Genomic DNA, 23,724 nt, shown 5'->3' on the forward strand with positions numbered 1-23,724 from the left:
CCCCACTGAGCGAGCCTGTGATCTGTTCTGCCAGCGGATGGCAGACAAAAAAACCAAGATGGCGTCCCAGGATGCCAAATCTCTCGCCACATTTCAAAGCGCCGCCGACCGACGTTAGCCCTCGTGCTGCGATCTCTCTGCATCAGTGGCGACGAGCGGCAGCACACTAAGACCTGAAGGGGCATGGTCTGGTCTGGTCTGGTCTGGTCTGGTCTGGTCTGGGGTCAGGTCTGGTCTGGTCTGGTCTGGTCTGGTCTGGTCTGGTCTGGTCTGGTCTGGTCTGGGGTCTGGTCTGGTCTGGGGTCTGGGGTCTGGTCTGTGGTCTGGTCTAGTCTAGTCTAGTCTAGTCTGGTCTGGTCTAGTCTGGTCTGGTCTGGTCTGGTCTGGTCTGGGGTCTGGTCTGATCTGGTCTAGTCTAGTCTAGTCTAGTCTAGTCTGGTCTGGTCTGGTCTGGTCTAGTCTAGTCTAGTCTAGTCTAGTCTAGTCGGGTCGGGTCGGGTCGGGTCGGGTCGGGTCGGGTCGGGTCTGGGGTCGGGTCGGGTCGGGTCTGGTCTGGGGTCTGGTCTGGGGTCTGGTCTGGGGTCTGGTCTGGGGTCTGGTCTGGGGTCTGGTCTGGGGTCAGGTCTGGTCTGGTCTGGTCTGGGGTCAGATCTGGTCTGGGGCAGCCAGCAGCAGCTCCACAGTCAGGGACACCCTGGAAATAAAGACCTCCTGCTGCATCCAGCCTTTATCAGATCCATAGGATTCCTCTCCAGCGCCCTGTCGCTCTGATAATCACCCCCCTGCACTTCCTTGTGGCTCCTACAGGACTGCTTTTGACCTCCCTCTCTCATCTCTGGTGCCATTAAACAAGATGATATACACAGTACTACGGGAAGATTTGATGCAGGCTTCTAATTCAGCACCGATTTATTGCATGTGTGGCCCCTAACAGAAGATAGCAATAATAACATGAAAGGATAAATGAATATACACTGGGAAGGAATGGTACAGAATAGCAGATACTTCCAACTGAACTAAATTACAGTCCATAGTTCCTAATGATGGCATTGTACTGTGATTACAGTTACTCTACTGACCACAGGAATGCTGGTCATCCTCACTGTGCCCTCGCCGGCCTTGAGCAGAATCAAGGGACAATACTGGGCTGAGTTTCCCAGAGGCATCGTAGCGCTACGTTCATCGTAAGCTATGGCGTTCATCATAGCGCTACGATGAACGTAGCGCTACGATGCCTCTGGGAAACTCAGCCCTGGGCGGCAGCTCTCTTTACATGATTGGATGTCACTATGTGACAGATCCTCATGAAAACTGATTGAATGTGTAAGTAGTTGGAGAGGTTGGGTGCCAAGATGTATCTATGCCTTCGCTCCCAGCGCCTCGTGAGCCATGAAGATGAAACATGGATGTGTGGAAGATAATCACATGGGCCCTCTCAGTTCCACCACAATAGAATTCATTCAGCATGGGAGAAAACCCAGAGAGGCCCAATACATTCATTCTACCAACACACAAGAGGCCGTGTTATGCAGGCAGGAAGACAGACAGACAGACAGATGGATAGACAGACAGGCAGGCAGAAAGGCAGGCAGGCAAGCAGACAGATAGACAGACAGACAGGTAGCCACACAGACAGACAGACAGACAGACAGACAGACAGACAGACAGACTGGCAGACAGACAGACAGACAGACAGACAGACAGACAGACAGACAGACAGACAGACAGACAGACACACAGACACACAGACACACAGACACACAGACAAACAGGCAGGAAGGCATAGATGATTTTGAGGGTGGATCCCAGACTGCACAGCCTTGTGAGGATTATAATCTTATTAAAGTCAGATATGGTTTCGATATGGTTGAGTAAAGCTGAAAATAACAGATATATTTTAGTCTGTCAGTTACTCCCGTATACTTCACCAGCACAGCGAGACTTTCATTTCAGATTTAAACTCAGGAATTCAGGCAGGTTTAACCTCATTAAGACATAAGTAGAAATTGTATCAAATGTCAGCTTGTCTCTAAATGACATTAAAGGCCGACTGTCACTTACATCTGGGCTGGGCAGTTCTCCAGAGCTACTGAGCTCCAGGCTGGCACTCAGCAGTTTTCCCCCCAGGATGGAGGTGAGGTACTGGGCCATGACTTCCTGCTGCCCAGGGGTGCAGTGGTTCTCCAGCGACAGAATCACAGGGTAGGGAGACACCTAGAAACACAAGAACCAGGGCAGGCAACATTTACTAAAGTCGCTGAGAAGTGGTTTGCCAAGGGAACGTGTTCTGTCTGAATGTGGGGGGGCCCAACACAACACATTGAAAGTCCTAAGCTTTCTGCATCAAAGAGCCCCTGTGGTGCAGAATATTGCTACTACAAATGCCTTTAATTAGAATTGAATGGAACGCAGCAGGATTCCAGAACAGAATGAGATAGACAGAGACAGGAAGCAACACTGGATGCACTGCTCTCTTTCTCTCTCTCTCTCTTTCTCTCTCTCTGTCTCTCTCTCTCTCTCTGTCTGTCTTTCTCTTTCTCTCTCCGCCTGTCTCTTTCTCTCTCTCTCTCTTTCTCTCTCTCTCTCTCTCTCTCTGTCTCTCTCTCTGTCTCTCTCTGTCTGTCTTTCTCTTTCTCTCTCCGCCTGTCTCTTTCTCTCTCTCTTTCTTTCTGTCTTTCTCTCTCTTTCTTTCTGTCTTTCTCTCTCTCTCTCTCTCTCTCTGCTCTGGCGTGTAGCTCCTGTGCGGTGGTCCTGGACCTGGAAGGCGTGTTGCTCGATGGTGGCGATGACATCTCTAAAGAGGATCTTGGTGGTCAGGGTGTAGCCGTGGTAGACGATGGGCTCGGCGTCGGGGCCATCCCAGCAGTCAATCTCCAAACAGCGGCAGCCTTTCATCAGCGCGCTGCAGGAACACACACACACACACACACGCATAAACAAACACATACTGTAAGTATACAGAGAGACACGGAGAGACAGACACAAGAACGCACAAACCCACCTGCACGCACACACACACACACACACACACACACACACACGCACGCATATACAAACACATACTGTAAGTATACAGAGAGACACGGAGAGACAGACACAAGAACGCACACACCCACCCGCACGCACACACACACACACATACACACACGCGGGCATGCATTGAATGCTTCATATTGTAATAAGCTTTGGGGAGAAACAGTGCTGTGTAGTTGCTGAAAGGATGTTTGGGAGGAACGGACAAAGACCTTCTACCAGTCAGAGTCCTTGTGAGAGGCAAATTCCAATTTTCGGTGAACAATGACACTGTTTGTCTGGTGGATTTCTATAGTGGATTTCGAAGACCCAGTGTGAAAATTAGGTTGGGATTACAGCATAAGAACAATACAAAGCCACAAATTCAATGATGGCCTTGCGTCATCCAACTAAAATGTACAGTATGTCAACAGAAAAGCAACACCAGCAACAAAAAATATTCCTCTTTCATCATCTCCTTGCAGTCAATACAAAATTATTCTCATCTCAGCACAGTTCCTGTCAGTGCAGCAGATACTCCCTCTCCCTCCCTCCTTCTCCTCCCCTCCCCCTCTCCCTCCCTCCTTCTCCTCCCCTCTCCCTCCCTCCTACCACTCCCATTCTCCCTCCCTCCTTCCCCTCCCCTCCCCCTCTCCCTCCCTCCTTCCTTCTCCTCCCCTCTCCCTCCCCCTCTCCCTCCCTCCTTCCCCTCCCCTCCCCCTCTCCCTCCCTCAAATCTCTCATATTATATAATAACTCATGCTGGTATCTCTTCTGATATCTCTCATCCCTGCTATCTTTCATCCTGCTATCTCTCACCCTGATCTCTTTACCCTGATATATCTTAGCCTGATATATCTTATTACTGATATCTCTCGCCCTGATATCTCTCACCCTGATATCTCTTACCCTGCCACATACAGGTGTATATCTCTCTCCCTACCTAGATCCATCGCTTATATACTGTACACACCAGTAGTGTGTATTACTGGAATATGTAGAGAGTGGGTGGTATGCCCACCTCCCTTGTTCTCTGTAAAGCGCATTGTGTTGCCTCTGGGTATGAAATGCACTATACAAATAAAGCTTTGATTGATTGATTGATTACCTGATGTAGGCATCCAGGTGACTCTTTCCCACCAGCTGGTCTCCTGTCAGGTAGGTGTTGTGAGAGGAGGAGATGAAGTAGTGGCAGAGTGGCCGTGTCATGTCCTGGTACACGCTCCGGTGTGACGGGTCAAACACACAACAGTCTTTAGACTCCATGTACCTGAGGAAGCCCTCGAATGTCATGGTCTTATTCGCCCAGGCTGCCAAAGGGAGATGGTTACATGGGTTTAGCTGAAACAGTAGTACAGTACATTGTATGATCTGCAAAGTATGACTGTCCCACTAAAGACCGGGGTAAACATGCAATGTATTAAGCTGTGAAGAATGATTAGACGCAGCGTGTGAAAAATGAGCTTGAGCTCCAAATCTTCCATTTGTAATAAAACGTTTGAGAAGCGCAGCTGCCATAGTTCTAGAGCTCCATCTTGGCGAGCTCTGCTTATTGTGTGTGATGGTCTAGTGGCAGCGCACTGAGTCCGAGGCATCAACTAGCAGTCCTCTGATATGCGTTAACTTCCTGTCTGTCATTTCAAACTGATGCCTGTGGGCCTTCAGCAGAACACTGTCACTGCGTTGGAGTTCTTTTCTTGTTCTGTCTACAGACAGAGTTTATACCAGGAAATAGCTGCCCTGAAACTCTTGTCAGTTCAAATCTGAAACCAGTTGATGTGAATGGGCTGGATTTAACTTGTGCGGGTGATTAAATTTCAAGTTCACAGCAAAACAGATCAGCTCCTTAATAAGATAAGAAACAGATCAGCCCCTTAATAAGATAAGAAACAGATCAGCCTCCCTCATAAGATAAGAAACAGATCAGCCCCTTAATAAGATAAGAAACAGATCAGCCCCTTAATAAGATAAGAAACAGATCAGCCCCTTAATAAGATAAGAAACAGATCAGCTCCTTAATAAGATAAGAAACAGATCAGCTCCTTAATAAGATAAGAAACAGATCAGCCCCTCAATAAGATAAGAAACAGATCAGCCCCCCTCATAAGATAAGAAACAGATCAGCCCCTTAATCAGCAACCCAGTATCACAGCTTAACGTGTAATAGACGAGTAGAGGCACTTCATTCACAGTTCCTTTCAGTGCAGCAAATACTCCCTCCCCTCTCCCTCCCTCCCTCCTTCTCCTCCCCTCCCCCTCTCCTTCCCCTCTCCCTCCCTCCTTCTCCTCCCCTCCCCCTCTCCTTCCCCTCTCCCTCCCTCCTTCTCCTCCCCTCTCCCTCCCTCCTTCCACTCCCATTCTCCCTCTTTTTACACAGTAAAAATTAACTAAAATACAAAATTCAGCAGCACCAGCGCTCATAGATCAGTGTGTGTATGTGTGTATGTGTGTGTATGTGTGTGTATGTGTGTGCCGGGGGCCATAATAAAGAGGAAGCCGCAGGGGCCTGTCCTGTACTCACCGGCCTCTTGAATCTCATATCTGTCAACCAGGTTCTCTGCTGTGCTCAGGTCGGCCGTGGCCTCCGCCTGCTCCCCGTGGAGGAAGCTGAGCAGGCCGGCGGCCGGCAGGGGCTCCGGGCCCGAGGCGTAGCGCTGGTAGAGGTGCTGAATATCACACCTCCTGGAGGAGGAGGAGGAGGGGCCCTTGTTCTTCTTCATCTTCCCCCCCTGATACTTCACCCTCTGGATTCCCCTGACCTGGAACAGACCCCCGTCAGGGTCCTGAACATGTGGGACGGGCACGCGTTACATAACCATCCACCCTCGCAGCGGGGCTCTGGACTGCAGATCACATACTATTGTGTCTGCAGTAGGGAGACCCTGAGTGCCCTTTTCCTGAATGACAAGATGGAATATTATTGTACTACTATTGTATTTTATTATTATCAGTAGTAGTATTATTATCGATAGTGCTATTATTATTATTATTATTATTATTATTATTTCTATCAATTGTGAACCCAAATCACCTGGAATTATGTTTTATTCCAATGCATGTAGTTTTCTAAATACAGTAATATCCAGGGCCTCCCAGCCTTCAGAGTGCAGACCAGCGCTGGGCGCTAACGTGCTGTTTCTCCTCCTCCCTCCTGCTTAGAGGAGAGGAAGAAAAGGAGGCCTAGAGCAGGAACACTCCCTCCTGATCCTCTCACTCCTCTCTATTCCCTCTCTCACTCTCTCTCCTCTCTTCCTCTCCTCTCTCTCCACTCTTCCTCTCTCTCCTCTCTTCCTCTCTCTCCTCTCCTCCTCTCTCTCCTCTCTTCCTCTCTTCCTCTCTCCCCCCTCTTCATCTCTCCTCCCTTCCTCTCTCTCCCCTCTTCCTCTCTCTCCTCTCCTCCTCTCTCTCCTCTCTTCCTCTCTCTCCTCTCCTCCTCTCTTCCTCTCTCCTCTCTTCCTCTCTCTCCCCTCTTCATCTCTCCTCCCTTCCTCTCTCTTCCTCTCTCTCCTCTCTTCATCTCTCCTCCTCTCTTCCTCTCTCCTCTCTTCCTCTCTCTCCCCTCTTCATCTCTCCTCTCTTCCTCTCTCTCCTCTCTCTCCTCTCTTCCTCTCTTCCTCTCTCTCGTCTCTTCCTCTCTCCCTCTCTCCCTCTCTCCTCTCTCTCCTCTCTTCCTCTCTCCTCTCTTCCTCTCTCTCCTCTATCTCCTCTCTATACCTCTCTCTTCTCTATCACCTCTCTCGCTTTCCATTTCCTTTCTCTCCCTCTCTCCTCTTTCGCTCTCTCCGCCTCCCTCCCTCTCTTCCTCTCTACCCCCTCTCTCTCTCTCTCTTCTCTCTGTTCCACAAGCCTATAGATTTCAAGCATGCCTTGCCTAACTCCATGTTGTAACAGTGCACTGTTGTGCTAGCCCCCTGATGATAACATTACCTCAGTGCTGTAACACTAAACACTGACACTCATGTGATTAACATGTTATACTCAATGTTGTGTGTGTTTCTGTGCAGTTCCTTTGTGATTGTGGTGTAAAATATGAATACAGTTTTACCTACTTATAAATAATGAACTAGCAATCTATTAAAATGGAAATGTTCAGTAAAGAGAATAATCTGCCTAGTTGGTGGTTATATTAGAATCAATTACTTGTTTCAAACACGAGGTGTGGTATGTTAACAACCAACCTACCTTAGATATTGATTTGCATTGCCTCTACACTTCAGTAGAATGGACCACATCGACAGGTTCAGTGGTACGACTTCTGGCGAAAAAGAATGTTAGTCATCACCCTTGAGACTTGTGATGTAATAGAACTTTATAGTCCTGATGTCATGCATGAAACAGATAGGGCTCTGTTTTTGATGATGTCATAATAGTGCAGCCAGTTTCCCTCACTCTCAGTCAAGTGTGACACATTTATTTTATTTTATTTAGTTATTTTCTTTAGTCAGGAACCATGTACAAAAAAAATATTAATCTCAATTAATGAGAAAAGATGCGTGTAGCTTAATAGCTCATTTGGAACTGGACCAATGAGAGGATTAAGACCTGAGGCCATGTGATGGATAGCGTGGCCTCACACCTGTATTTTTGTCTCTGATGTGCTGTCTGGTGTGACAGTTCCGGATTGGGTTAATTTCATCTCCCTGACAAACCTGTTAGCTCAACTCTTTTGTGCGTGACCTGAGAACACACCAAACATTTGTATGCCCCAAAACGAAAACTAGGTGTGAAAAAACATTTTAGTTAACTGAAATAAAAACTAGTCTTTACCAAAAAAAGGATACCTAAAACTTTATTGTGTGTTTAATAAAATAACTAAAACTAAAATTATGGAGAAAATGTCTTTAGTTGTAATGTCTTTAATTTCATACATAAGCCTAGTATTTGGGGTGAATGAAATCTATAATGCGCAGCAGCAACCTGACGAGCACCAGATGGTTTGTTTTGCACGGAGTGGAACAACGTGAGCTCGTGAGATCAGGACAGTCTCACGAGGCTAGTGCAGAAAAAAATAAAATAAATAAATATACAGTACTGAAACTAATAAAAACGAAACTAAAACTAAGCATTTTCTAAAAATAAAAACTAAACTAAACTAGCAACCTGCTTTAAAAACTAATTAAAACAAAACTGAAATTGAAAACAAAAAGTTAAAACGATATAAAAATAAAAACTAATGAAAAAAGCAAAACTATTATAACCTTGGACTGAACACACACAGGTCCCCCTGTGGACCGTCCCTTCCCCCGGTATCAGACATGGCTGCTTTTATACTTCCAACTGAGGCTGGGCAGAGGAGATGAGATGAGATTAGAGGGGAGGAGGGGAGAGGAGATGATATTAGAGGGGAGGAGGGGAGAGGAGATGATATTAGAGGGGAGGAGGGGAGAGGAGATGATATTAGAGGGGAGGAGGGGAGAGGAGATGATATTAGAGGGGAGGAGGGGAGAGGACATGATATTAGAGGGGAGGAGGGGAGAGGAGACAGGTGTTCAGCAGCCAGGGACTCAGGTGGAAGCATTGTAGGGGTGACTGGGCTGTTGGTAGATAAGACACCTGTAGCTAGTGGGCCGCACATGCTGTCTGCAACTATGTCATAGCCCACCACAGTCTACGTACTTCCCTGTGGTCTATACACAAATAATAACAGGGGGGTGTTCACAAGAAAATACATTGATGATGGTGGATGTTAGTCAGCATGCCTGCATGTTACAGTACTTTTCTCTATGGAGGAGATTCAGCAATTGTGAAGTGGTTGTATATTATTCTGTAGTCATTGGATCAATCAAGTGGATGATGAGTGGATGATGGGTTGATCACTGGTTAGGAGTCAGGAATTCACAGCTGTGAAGAGAAGCTCCCATTGGATCATACAGTCAGACTCACTGTGGGGCATGACGCCCAAGTTCATTCTGTGAAGATCAAAAGGGTACTTGGTAGTAAAGTTGTTTCAAACCGACACACTGCTCAGACTGCGTCCCTCTGTCTGAATCTGATGTTATTGGTCGTCTCTGCTCTGAACCAATGGTGCACAACACTGGTTATTGCCCAGTCACAGCCCAGCAGAGTTGGTCCTGCCTGAATCAGCAGAGGTTGAGGGCCAGGGGACGGAGTTGGGTCTGTCAGGGCCATTGGGTACACAGGGTTGATAAGATAATTCCCATGCAGTGAACAGGGCCTCTCTCTTTCATGCATCTCTCCAGTGTTCTTTGGAAAATGGTGCAGTGCGTAACCTATACTGCATACTGTATGACAGCATGGCAGCTCACTACAAGTATTCACTACATGTCACATTGTGTGGTGAAATTGTGTGGATATCTTGTACATTTTTGACCCGACTTTGAAGTGATACAATGTAGCCTACAACAATGTATCTATGGTTCACCTGTTTGAATAGTGGATGTGGCTTCGCTTCGCCTCTTTGAATTAGTCCATATTCTGACAAGTGGAGAAGCAGGTTTTAATTCCCCTTGACAATAAAATCCCATTTGGTATTCCGCCAACCTGCTCACGCTTGATGTTGGGTGGACACTGGAGACAAGCAAACCGTGGGACAGAGGATTTCCTGAGCTCGCCTACAGTACCTCTCTACTTCATGGTTACACCAGGAGATTTTATTACCAGTTGGCCAAGGGGTGATGATTAAGATGCATTCGTTATGGGCAATCACTTACTGCATGACTAAACAACCTCTTTAGGGTGTTTTCAAGATTTTTTATGACCAGGAAATCCCCAGACCACAGTTAATTTGGATGAATTGCTTCTTTTTTTTATTGCACCCAGATGGTGAAGTAAGCGATGCAGGTTTATAAGCATTCTCTACTGCCTACTACTACTACTACTACCAGTGCTAGTGGGCAACATTTGATATTCTGCCAGGAGGCCAGGGGTTTGAGGCAGGGGGGGGGTGACACAGGGACACATATGCGGCATAACCTCTCATCACAAGGCTCTCCTCAGGGGAGCAGAGCCTGATTTCCATTCACTACCAGATCCGGTCTAGAGCCGGCCTACTCCAAATCCGGTTGTATCCGGGTTTTTATCAGGTTGTATCCGTTTTGTCGCTACGAGATAGAATAAAACATAGACATACCAAACAAAGTATTCCAAGAAGTACTTGAAGAAACTTGCTGGATCATCAGGATAATTCTTTGAAGACACTGTAGCGGTTTTATAAGCACCAGTTGGTCATTTCAAATTCATACTCGTTTTCTAACGAGTCACTACTACTGTAGGTCGGGGCCGGGCGGAGTAAGAGGAGGAAGGAGAAAAAGGGCAAATATATGAGGGTCTAGGTGGCCACATATATACACAAGCTGGGGCAGGCATATGTTCTCTTGTTAACTGCTACAGTTAGGAGATGGAACAAGGTTTGAGGTTATGACTTGGTTGTCACTTGTTTAGAAAGGAGATGCACTTGTGAGTTCTGGTGAATAGTAGTACACTAACGTCCTATGTTAAATGCAATTATGTAAGTCACTTTGAATACAGGTTTCAGCTAAATTACTAATGTAATGGCAACAGCCAAAGTTATGCAATGCTGTTGCTATGTAACTAGCCAAATAATGAATCTTAGCTGTGTGTTGCTGAAAGTTGAAGATTGAGGGTAGATGTCATATTATTGGTTGAAATTGGTTCAGTCCAACTACTGTACGTAAGCACACATTTTGTTTTACATGAAAAACATGATTGGATTTTGATAGAATACTGTGGCAACCCGGGGCCCTAACAGCCCAAAATGTCCGCCTGTGCCACAAAGTGGCCGCTACAGTAGTTGTCGACTGCAGTTCCCAGAAGCCCACAGGCTGTGGGTTAGAGAGCTTAATGACTACCTGGGCTGATTGTGCACACCTGCCTCAGAACAATCAGCCACGTCCCCGTTGTCTGTGTGCCACTGCCATTTTGGCATGTGTGGTCTTTTCAAATACAAGAGGCTTCCGGCAGCTGAGGCTGCCCGGCCCCAAATAACTGTGTAATCTACTACTGATACCTAGCTCAAAACAAGAGAAAACCTTATTGATGCAAATCCCTTCATTCATTAAAGCTGCTGTAGTGTTATAGTGCCGCCTGTAATGTTATAGTGCCATGTGTAATGTTATAGTGCCACCTGTAATGTTATAGTGCCGCCTGTAATGTTATAGTGCAGTGTGAATGTTCAGTACTCTTGATAAAACAGTGTGGGGGAAAATGATGACCTTTTGTTCGGGCAGAGTCATCAGAAAATGCATAGTGCTAATTCAACTGAAATTATCCTGCAAACAGTCCGACAACACAGCCTAATATAGAGCATACTGTACTATAATATAGAACATACTGTACTATCGGCCCTACTTTTCTCTGAACCTCTGTTTCAGTCCTGATCGGCTCTTGATTATGTGCAGTGATATTCAGACATTACATTCCCTTTTTCCATCAGGGCAGTCTACTGATGCATTTTCATTCCAGTCATATCCCGGCCTCTTGCGTGCCATTTGAGAGTAATTGGTGTCTTTTTAGCCTCCCTCTTGGCTGCCAGGAGTGATGTGTGGGACGTGCGTCCGCCTGACAGAGGGAAATTGGACCATTGAGCTTTTTCTCATGGTTCACATGGTCCCTGGCTCCACCCGCCCAGCTAATTCACCCTGCAATATTAACCAGCATACAGTAGCTGAGTCAGGGCAGCCATTTTAAATGGAAAGAGTTCAAACTCGTAGAGGAGTAGGGGGGGGCGGTCTAAGCATCAGGTTCTGGCGCAGCTGGACCGGGCCAGACCCGAAAGGGAAGGAAAGGGAAGGGGGGTTGTTGTGGAGTAGTTTGGAGGCGAGTGGCTCCTGTGTGTTGTTGTCTGCAGTGCCCTGTCTCAAGATGGCTGGTCTAGGGATGTGCTGGTTCACAAGGGAATCCCAGTCTAGAAGATGGCTGGTCTTCACAGCGGGGGAGAGCAGCCTCAATCCACCAGCTGTGGATCTGAAACCTTCCTCCCAGCCCTTCCCTGGGAGTTTCACAGAGACTCACCTACAGTAACTAACAGTCTAAGGGAATATATTTGGAGGGTTCCTTTCTTCTGGTTTGCTGTTGATTTCCATTCTAACGGTTCATAAGTAATTGCCATTATTATTCACTATTGTATATCAATCAATCAGTCAAAGCTTTATTTGTATAGCGCATTTCATACCCAGAGGCAACACAATGCGCTTTACAGAGAACAAGGGAGACGGGCAGACGACCCACTCTCTACATATTCCAGAGGGAAGCAAAAAAACAGTAATCACCCGGGGGCCAGTTAAGTGAGCTGTAAAAATTCTTCCCTGACCCCTCTCAACAAGGCGATCGAGCACGCTCCAGGAGTATGTTTGTCTACCGGCTAAGAACATTTATAAAGCAATACATTACATTAAATTACATTTCAGAGTGAGAGAGGCTAAAACATCATAGGAGAGAGAATATTCTACGGACATGCTACATCATCCACAGCAGGCACAGGGGTATCTATCGGACTTCGGGAGGTCTGCTGGTGACAGTGGGGCATCCACTGGACCTGGTTAGAAGATAGGAGGGAGAGAGAGAGGCAATTTCAGAGTGAGTGAGTATAATATTGAAGAACTGCGGCGCATAACACTGGCGCTGCCCCTCAGGCTACCCAGGTGGAATGATGGTGACACAGACACAGCTGTTCTTATGTGGCCTGAAAGGCTGTCAAAAAGCTGTGTGAGATGCAGTAGGACGCTAGAAACCCCTGGGAACTTCAGCAATGTGCTTACTGTAGCTATTAGTGTGTACTACTATAAGAGATGTGTACTACTATAAGAGATGTGTACTACTATAAGAGATGTGTACTATGACAGAACTGAATGTTGTGTGGCTGATATGAGCTTGATCATTGTGTCTGTATGATATGGAACCCAACATAAGACAGTGAGCAGATTAAAGGTGACCCAATCAATCAGTCAGTCATGCAGTACACTGACAGATAAGTCAGCCATCTTGTCATTGGGAGGACGTAAGATGGCGATTCCATTGAAATCTACTGATAAGTAGTAGTAGGATGTAGGATGACATGAACGCGCTGCATCAGACGGTCTGTGTGATGCATCTCCTCCACAGCCTCTCTCGGTCCCTGGGGACACCAGCTAGCAGCTTCAGGCTAACCGGAGTTCATTGAGACTAACAGGATGGAGAGACTGTGAGATGTTTATCTGTCCGTGTCACTGGCTGGGCTAAGTGCTCAAAAGTAAAGAAAAACAAATCTCAATTCACTTCAAAACTGATCAAAGCAATATCAGCCAAATCTCAGCCCGGTTGTGTCCGTCTTGCAGGGAGGGAACTGCGCAAGCGTTCATAAAAGTCATTCGTCGTGCCTCTAAACACGCTGGGAGTCAAACTCTGTCTTTCTGAGCCACAGAGAACCAGACGGCCCTGGAGAGCGCCGGCGATAATTAGCTCTCCGCTCTGGAAGCTCCACTAATTAACCGGTTGCTTGGCAACATCTGTCAGGGTCATTATTTATGCCAAACAATCAGCACACCTGTTAACCGCGGGCGGAGGAGGGCTGGAGCAGCTTGTTATTATGTCGCCCAACTGGCCCGTAAATAACAACTGTCCTAACTGAGTTTGATTGGTGTATTTGCATATTTGCAAAAGTTTGCCAGTTGCTGGTGCAGCAAAGTTCTTCGGAATTCGTTTTTTTCCCCTAAAGGACACAATTATCTCCTGGATATTCAAATGAGACCCGTTCACATTCCAGTGTTGCAGTTGATAAGGTCACCCCGGATTTGTTCACTGAGGTTACATGGCACTGTCAGATCAACAAAACTTCTACCCAGATAGCAAGCGGATCTGTGCCATATACAGGCCAGATCTGGCCCTTGTGGCTTAGTTCTGGCCCATATATGGCCCAGAATCATTACACATCCGCTTGCTATGGACCTAGTAAAGACCATCAGTTCACTCACATCAATCTCATGCTTTTGAGCTGCAATCTACCCATGACAAAAACCAATGTTTATTGTGTTATATAGTGTTTATTGGATCCAAATCCAAAACTCAGGGAGGCAGACGAAAGTCTAGAAGATCCCAGTCTAGAAGATGGCTGGTCTAGAGTTGTGCTGGGCCATTACATTACATTAAAGTCATTTACAGTAGCTGGCGCTTTTATCCGAAGCGACTTACAATAATGTACTACTACTTTGCCAGAACCCACAAGTGCATCTCCTTTCTAAAACAAGTGACTAAGAGCATAATCTAGTGCTGAAGGCAAAGTGCAAGAATAGCATACACTACAGTACATTGACTAGAGAATCCCACTAGAGCATCCCAGAGCATCCCATAGAGTGGGCCAGAGCCACAGGGAGGGAGAGCAGCTTCATAATGCTGCCCTCTTTTAGCCTGTTGACTGTGGATCTGCTGGGCAAAACCTTCCTTGTAGCCCCAAAAATGAAGTCCAGCTCTGGGTGGAGGTTTGGTGCTCAACAGCCGAGGACTTCCTTCTAGTCCTTCCCTGGGAGCAGGAACACACTTTCACAGTAACTAACAATCTAAGTTACAATATTTGGAGTGTTCCTAGGGATTTGTGGAGTCAGGGAGGCGGACGAAGGTTCAACCCAGACGGGGTCAGATTTGAGAGCCCAGGAGGGTTTGCGCTGATCTGAGACCAGAGGCGTGAGGTAGGATGCTCCTGAGACAGAGGAGAGCTTGATTGGCAGAGGCCCAGGGATCAACACAGAACGGCCCACTGACGTCAGGACAGCAGAATTGCTGCCCATCCTTTCACCGCAGGCTCGAAACTCACCTCTTCAAGAAGTTCTGCCACGATCCACCCTATTAAGCATCTATTGTATTTTTAGTTTGCTATACTTGCAGTTTGCCTTCAGCACTAGATTACTGTATACTCTTAGTCACTTGTTTCAGAAAGGAGATGCACTTGTGAGTTCTGGCAAGTAGTAGTACATTGGCTTTTCCTACGTTAAATGCAATTATTGTGAGTCGCTTTGGATAAAAGCGTCAGTTACATGATAATGTAATGTAATGAATACTGAGTAGCAATCACAGGGAGGTAAAGTACACTGTTTTAAGCCTACAGTCGTCTATACTGTAGTTACCACTGGAGTAAAGGCAATGACCTGACGATATGTGAGATTGAGAGCTGTCCCTAAAGAGGGCTGTCAAGCTGCAGCTGATGAGGAGATGGGAGGCAGGTGTGCTGATGGCAACAAGAAACGTGTGTAGTGGGAGCCAGGAACCAAGGGAGAACACACACACACACCACAGTACACACACACACCACAGAGACAGACACAGAACACACCATAGAGACAGACACTTAGAACACACACACACACACACACCACAGAGACACACACACAGAGACACACACACAGAGACACACACACAGAACACACACACGGCAGGGCGTAGTTTTGATTTGAGCTTTGGTAGGGACATTAAATGTGAATGGGCGTAGAGCGCACACAGATTTTTTTTGCACTATATATATATTTTTTTTTAAAAAGCATACATTTGAACTCCAGTCGGATGTGATGATCCTGATGGATCCTGCTTCTTTAACCTCCTGAACTGATGATCATGCGTTTGGCCCACATGTGCACTTACTGCATACAGATTGATAACAACTGATAGGGTAAAAAAAAAAAACGAATTTACCTAAACCTTACATGTTTGGTTTGTTTACTAACTTAAATCAAATCAAGGGGTGAGTGAACCTCTTCATGGCTCAAATCCTGCCATGTTTGCAATGGTATGCAAGTCGTTGGCGTTAATACGGGATTGTCCCATATTGAAAAATAAAATGCACTTTCAATGTTGAATCAATACACGACGCAAGGATTTTCCCGTATTTATATGTGCACAGAACTGTGGTGTTGACGGAGGCTCTGAACTTTGTCGTGCAACCAAATTCAACCAGATACTACAGCCAGCCTCTCACACGTTAGCAAGAAACCGCACGCCAATCATATTAGCGATATTGGGCTAGGGAGGCGGGACTAGTAGAGAAGGAGATCTGTTAAGCATCTGTGTACCAAATTATTGCTGGAGACAATTCAGTAGTCTCTGAATATTGATGGGGACATGTCCCCAGCGTCCCCCCTAAATTCTATGCCCATGCATCCCACAGAGACAGACAGAGAGAACACACACACACACCACAGAGACACAGAGAACACACACACACCACAGAGACACAGAGACACAGAGAACACACACACCACAGAGACACAGAGAACACACACACACACACACACCACAGAGACACAGAGACACAGAGAACACACACACCACAGAGACACAGAGAACACACACACACACACACACACCACAGAGACACAGAGAACACACACACCACAGAGACACAGAGAACACACACACACACACACCACAGAGACACAGAGAACACACACACACCACAGAGAACACACACACACACCACAGAGAACACACACACACCACAGAGAACACACACACACACCACAGAGACACAGAGAACACACACCACAGAGAACACACACACCACAGAGACACAGAGAACACACACACACACACACCACAGAGACAGAGAACACACACACACACCACAGAGACACATAGAACATACACACACCACAGAGAACACACACACACACCACAGAGAACACACACACACCACAGAGACACAGAGAACACACCACAGAGACACAGAGAACACACACACACCACAGAGAACACACACACACCTCAGAGAACACACACACACCACAGAGACACAGAGAACACACACACACACACCACAGAGACACAGAGACACAGAGAACACACACACACACCACAGAGACACAGAGACACAGAGAACACACACACCACAGAGACTCAGAGAACACACACACACACACACACACACACCACAGAGACACAGAGAACACACACACCACAGAGACACAGAGAACACACACACACACACACACCACAGAGACACAGAGAACACACACACACCACAGAGAACACACACACACACACACACCACAGAGAACACACACACACCACAGAGAACACACACACACACACACCACAGAGACACAGAGAACACACACCACAGAGAACACACACACCACAGAGACACAGAGAACACACACACACACACCACAGAGACAGAGAACACACACACACCACAGAGACACATAGAACACACACACACCACAGAGAACACACACACACACCACAGAGAACACACACACACCACAGAGACACAGAGAACACACACCACAGAGACACAGAGAACACACACACACCACAGAGAACACACACACACCTCAGAGAACACACACACACCACAGAGACACAGAGAACACACACACACACACCACAGAGACACAGAGAACACACACACACACCACAGAGACACAGAGACACAGAGAACACACACACACACCACAGAGACACAGAGAACACACACACACCACAGAGACACAGAGAACACACACACACCACAGAGACAGACACAGAACACAGGGGGGAACAGGGTTCATGGCAGGGCCATGACATTTGGATACTGATCAAGATGTCACAGTCTGATATATGGTTGAACAAGAGTCGGTTATTTTGTTTTCATCTGCTGATGTGGTACACATGTACAGACATGGCAGCTCCAGGAATCCAGTCACCTCATGTCGGTCAGACTGTTTCCGAGGCAGAATCTGTTTACACAGAGACAAAGCCCCGGTCTGTTCACCGCATAGCTCTCACCAAACGAAAATGAACTTCATTGTTGACACGCATGTCAGCAGGGCAAGAGATAGAGAGAGGTATGCCCCTCAGATTGACATCGCCACACAATCGCCACTTTCAGCTGAGCAATGTGATGTTGTTTTAGGAAAGTCACTCACTAAAATACCCTAATTTCATCACTGCACCAAAGTTATAGACGTCCTCATCATGAACTGATTTAGCACATCTTTTCATACAAGTGAAGTGGCCTTCTGTGTGTGTATGAGTGAAGGTCTTTAAAGAACTAGTTTGGTATTCAGCATCATAAGCCCTGTTAGAAGGTGATTTACGTTCATATACAACGATCCATCAAAAAATGTTGACATCCAGTCTGCCCATAGAGATCCATTGTCCATGGTCCATTAGCAATGAGCAGGGACATCTCAGAAGAGCACAGTCTGTCAATTTAGATAAAGGACCGTTGTATATGATCGTAGATAACCTTATAACAGGGCTTATAATACTAATACCAAACTCGTCCTTTACAGAAAAAAATACTGTCAACAAACTTCTGCAGAACTTCTGCAGAACCAAGGTGAAGGGAAATTTCCTAGTCTAAATCACTCTCAATGAGGAACTAGTCAATCACTAGAAACTAATTAAATATTGAGTCTATTAATTGCATTTCTAAGCAGTCATGATCTGCAAATTAGAAAAGGATTCAAGGAGCTCATTTTGCAAACACAGATGTAATTGCATTGTAGTCAGAAATGCAATTATACACAGTTTGTCCGAGCGTTGGTCTTTTCGCCTGGGCCCTAGGCCCTCCATAGCAGACTACAGTCATTCTCTTTTAGCCTACCGTAACGTAGGTAGCAGTCTTCTAACTTCTGATTAACTGATTAATTAGCCTCTCTCTTTGATGTGAAAAATGTAATAAAAGTATGTGATGCTAACAACCTGTTCTTGTTTGATGGTTGACCAAGCCTTTACTCACAAAATGTACATCTGTCAAGACAAATACATGTTATCCCATTATGTCCCTTCCCTTGAAGCCAACACAGTGCTAAGCAGCATCCATTTGACAGATAATGAAAATGTTTTTCATGCCCGCGTCTTGCTGCACTTTAAATTCATTTACACGTAATTACATACTGCAAATCATAACGCTAACTCTTGAGTCTGGCACTCTGCATTCTAGCTCTTCGTCATTCTTCGATGCTGTCAGTATCCTTATGTGCCCTTCTGTTGAACATTCTAATTGATTTTCCATGGGACATTAAAGCACTCATGGGACATTATGCTATATATATATATAAGCTTATAAGTGTCTCCTGCATCAGGGTGTAGATAGGAGGGGAGGGAGGAGGGGGAGGGGGGTGGGGGCCTGGTATCTAAGGATGCTCTGTATTCACAGCACGAAAGCACCTAACATCCAGCAGTGACACAGCTGCTCCCTCCCAACCACACAGAACAGCCTGTCCCAGGGACGGACTGGGACAAAAAATCGGCCCTGGCATTTTTGGCCCAGACCGGCCCACCACAATCGGCCGGACCCAGGGCTGGACTGGGTGAATATTTCCTACCGGGAAATGTAGCCCCAGTCAGGCCACTAGCCGAGCTGACGCGGAGAGATGGAACACCTTCAGTTTCGTTTTGTTGACGGGGGGGGGGGGGGGGGGGGGGGGGGGGGTGCTGCGCGATTTGTTGACGGGGGGGGGGGGGGGGGGGGGTTCTGCTGCGCGATTTGTTGACGGGGGGGGGGGGGTGCTGCGCGATTTGTTGACGGGGTGACAGGCCATTTGGGCCAGCCCACTGTCAGTATAGAAAATGGACCAATGGGCCGCTGGGGGGGGGGGGGGGGGGGGGGGGGGGGGGGTTCTGCTGCGCGATTTGTTGACGGGGGGGGGGGGGGGTGCTGCGCGATTTGTTGACGGGGTGACAGGCCATTTGGGCCAGCCCACTGTCAGTATAGAAAATGGACCAATGGGCCGCTGTCCCTGCTCTATGGGCCGTTCGTTAGCTCTTTTTTTTTTAGATCGGCCCACAAGTAGGTCCGGCCCACCGGGCATTTGCCCGGTACGCCACATGGCCAGTCCGGCCCTGGCCTGTCCTAGTCTGACTCACTGGATGTAGGTTTTGGACATAAGCCTTGTCATCGGGTTTATCACGTTTCGGGTTGCACGTTTATTTATTTGATAAAGAGGGACGATGTACATTGATGAACATTTTAATTAATGCCCAATCAGTGGTGATCAAGGGTTAGGGTTAGGGTTAGGTTAGGTTAGAGTAGCGTTAGGGTTAAATGTCTATTCAATCCAGACTCCTCCCCTGCTGTTATCTGCATGTTCCCGTTTTCCCCTTCACTACGTGAAACAACAACAACAACCTAGCAACCTCCCCGGCCAATACGATTGTAATTAGTTTAAAGAGATTACAACGTCCCCTCCCCCCCATCTCCGAATGGTAATGAGTGCAGCCAGACCTTTCTCCAGCGCTGGCACAGCGCAGACGAAGTGCGGAGGTAGGCCTGGCTATGCGAGACTAGCTTCACCTAACTTAACATCACTACGTGAGGGCGGTTGTAGCTCAGGAGGTAGACCGGGTCGTCCAATGATCGTAGGGTCGGCGTAGGTTCGAATCCCACCTCCTCCTGTCCACATGTCGAAGTGTCCTTGGGCAAGACACTGAACCCCAAATTGCTCCCAATGAGCAGGCTAACACCTTGCATGGCAGCTGCCGCAATTGGTGTGTGAATGTATGTGTGAATGGGTGAATGAGAGGCCATTGTAAAGTGCTTTGGATAAAAGCGCTATATAAGTGCAGTCCATTTACCATTCACCATAACATCCAGCAGTGTGATGCAGCTACCCGAGGGGTGCCGGTGCTAGCTGACTATCCTCGCCATGGCAGAGTGAGACAACATGGCCGCCGGCCAGCCTGGGGCCCCCAGGGGGGTGTTTATAGACAACCCCTCGCAGAGACCAGGGGCTCAGTGGCACATGAGGGCAATTTCCTCTCCCATTTAAACAGGTATATTAAAAAAGCACCTCTAACTATTTGGATTTAATCATGCGCTGAGCCTTATCTCATTATGTTTGATCGCAATATTTCACATGGATTGCTCGACGGGGGGGACGCTGATATTGACAGACACCGTTCCATTGTGTGTGTGTGTGTGTGTGTGTGTGTGTGCCTGCCTGCTGTCCTTCGATGCCATCTCTTAGCTGCCTGTGAGGGCGAGCGCTGCGTTGTGTGAAGTCACACATGGCTGTGAATGGGGACATTCCTTCCCTGGCTGTGGTCATCACAGCCGGACCAGAGGACCCTGGCTTAGGAGGCCGCTACACCTCATTTATTTGACCTTTCTGCTGAGCACAGCAGTCGCACTGAACGAGTGCCATTCAGCCAACAAAGCACTGATTAATTGTAAAGGGAGAGAGAGAGGGAGAGAGAGAGAGAGAGGAGAGAGAGAGAGAGAGAGGGAGAGAGAGAGAGATGAAGAGAGGGAGACTGGGAGAACAGCTCTCTATGCATGCTTTAATACAATGCAATGCTGGATAGTGTTTGTGTGTGTGTGTGTGTGTGTGTGTGTGTGTGTGTGTGTGTGTGTGTGTGTGTATGTGCGTGTGTGCGTGTGTGTGTGTGTGTGTGTGTGTGTGTGCATGCGTACACGTACGTTTGTGTACAAGCATGTAAGTAAACTCGTATGCGAGTGGCACAAATCACCCCCCATACATGTACGTGTGTGCATGTGTGTGTGTGCGCGCGTGTGTGTGTTTGCATGTGTGTGTGTGTGCGCGCGTGTTGCTGTCATCTCTCCCTCAGAGCAGAGCCAGTGCTGCAGGCGAGATGTGTGACGTCCATCACCCTGCCTGCATCTGAGATAAGTGGGGAATCGATACTCATTGATTAAGGAATGCTGCCATAAGGAACCTCCCCCAGCCTGCCCCCCCTCCCACGCACACATCAGGCCCCTCCCCCAAGCCTGCCCCCCCTCCCACACACACATCAGGCCCCTCCCCCAGCCTCTCACCCCAGCAGCAAGAGTCAGAGACAGCTGAGGACCGAGAGGAACGGAACACAGGGGGGACATGTGGACTGGCCCCCCAGACAACCCCTCCGCACGGTACAGCTGTGTCTCGTTGCCTCTGTCACCACAGCTGGCACACACATGCACACACACACACACACACACACACACACACACACACACACACACACATGTACAAACTCCCTGCCAGCGCCACAGAGAAGGCAGAGAAGCAGCGGAACATGAAAGAGGGTGAGGCACGCCACCAAACCCTCCCATCAGACGGCGTTAGAACAGACTGAGCGCCGTGACACGCTGATGCACACCAGTGAACGTTACACCCCTGGTTTGACGTGTGAATCCTCATCAGCTGGCTTCCAGGAGATCCCAGGAGATCCCAGGAGATCCCAGGGTCGGTCATATGGTCGGAGCGCTCACTGGACCCTGCCTGGGGAGGAAGTGAGCTGAGGCCAAACACATGACTGCTACTCAGCGATTTCCAGCCAATTTACAACCCCAGTCGTAATTTTGTTGCTGACAATGGCCTGCCTGCCATATGGCTGCGTAGGTCTAGGTAATGGAGTGTGTGTGTGTGTGTGTGTGTGTGTGTGTGTGTGTGTGTGTGTGTGTGTGTGTGTGTGTGTGCGCTGTGCATGCATCCGTGTGTGTGTGTGCTGTGCCTGCGTGCTTGCTTGTGTGTGTGTGTGTGTGCTGTGCGTGCTGTGCATGAGTGCTTGCTTGTGTGTGTGTGTGTGTGTGTGTGTGCGTTGCTGGAAATGGGAGGGGGAGCTTTAGTTCAAACTTGCTGATCTCGGTTTACCTGAACAGGTGGCAATTGGGGAAAGTCTGCCAAAAACACTCCCCATCATTGGCCCAGTGTATAACACACAAAGAATCGAGCGACAACCTCGTTAAAAACCTTCAACCTCTACATGATTCATTTTGTTTATCTTTCATGTATACTGGGATGTATGTGGCGTAATCTGAGAGGTAATTGTAGCACAGCAAGACTTACATGGAAGTGAGAAAAGATCTAATTCCCGAACTAATCCTCTCTTGCACAACACACTTCTTCTTTCTACACTCAGTCATTTGTATTAACACGCTTCCTCAAATAATTTGAATGCCAGATAGATAAAAATCATGGCACGTCTTTACTTTGTTGACGTCTTGTACTTAGTTGATCCATTGTTGAACTTCGGTAAGCAAAGTCAATTGAGTGTCAGTCAATTGAATGCCAGAGTGGTGATGACTTTCGTTGTCTTTTGTCATTGTCCTTATTAAGCTCTGTGTTTTGATGACAATAAAAGACGGCCCCCAATCTCGCACAATACCACACAGTCCAGTGTCTCCTTTCTTAGGTGTATTCCAAATGAATCTCTCCAACACGGGATTTGAGCCTCAAGCAAAAGCATGTTTATTCCAGAAGGTTTTACATACAAAAGACGATGGCATATAGTCTAATGTACAGTTGACCTCTCTGCATGCTGTCTGGACTCAAATCAAAGTATTGGTCTCGTTGCAACGTTCTTATGTGGTTTGAGTGTCCCCCCTCCCTCGTCTCTTCTCCGATAAGTCTCTCTGGTCTCTTCTGTGGCCTTGTTTGGTCACATTAACCTACGCTGCCTCGGCGCCCAGGCCTTTATCTCTAACCACAACAATGGTGTTTGGCCCAGAGTGTACCAGCAATGGAATGTCTTTATCTCATAAGTCTATGGAAGAGGGACACCGTTTCTTACCGAAAACTCAAGCCGACAGCCATACTCAGAGGTCAATCATCATAATTAGGAAATAGCTAACAGGATCATATTAAAAGGCATTTCTCTGAAAATCAACCATATTCAACAATCCCTCCTAAGATTATACGTGAACACACAGAATCATAATGATCAAGAGAAATCTTGACTTCCAAAACCTAAACCTGAACAGCCATTATGCAGAAAGAAAAAGAATAACTGAACAGAAAAGCGTGCTTAAGATAAACAGATGAACAGTTACATAATAACCCA

The 23,724-nt window shown here is 47.3% G+C and overlaps 1 protein-coding gene across 1 annotated transcript in view; it reads right to left on the reverse strand.

Moving 5' to 3' along the window:
- The window catches only part of LOC311320912 (1-phosphatidylinositol 4,5-bisphosphate phosphodiesterase zeta-1-like), a gene marked incomplete at both ends in the record, with an annotated part of 50,008 nt that overhangs the window by 12,741 nt on the left and 13,543 nt on the right, over window positions 1–23,724 (reverse strand). The window contains 4 exons of the mRNA XM_084452779.1: window positions 2,062–2,214; window positions 2,758–2,902; window positions 4,121–4,322; window positions 5,534–5,795. Of these exons, the coding sequence (XP_084308905.1) occupies window positions 2,062–2,214; window positions 2,758–2,902; window positions 4,121–4,322; window positions 5,534–5,795 (762 nt within the window). The remainder of the gene's footprint in view (window positions 1–2,061; window positions 2,215–2,757; window positions 2,903–4,120; window positions 4,323–5,533; window positions 5,796–23,724) is intronic.

This window comes from Borostomias antarcticus (assembly GCF_949987555.1).
Source record: "Borostomias antarcticus genome assembly, chromosome: 18".
In the NCBI taxonomy this organism is placed as follows: Eukaryota; Metazoa; Chordata; class Actinopteri; order Stomiiformes; family Stomiidae; genus Borostomias; species Borostomias antarcticus.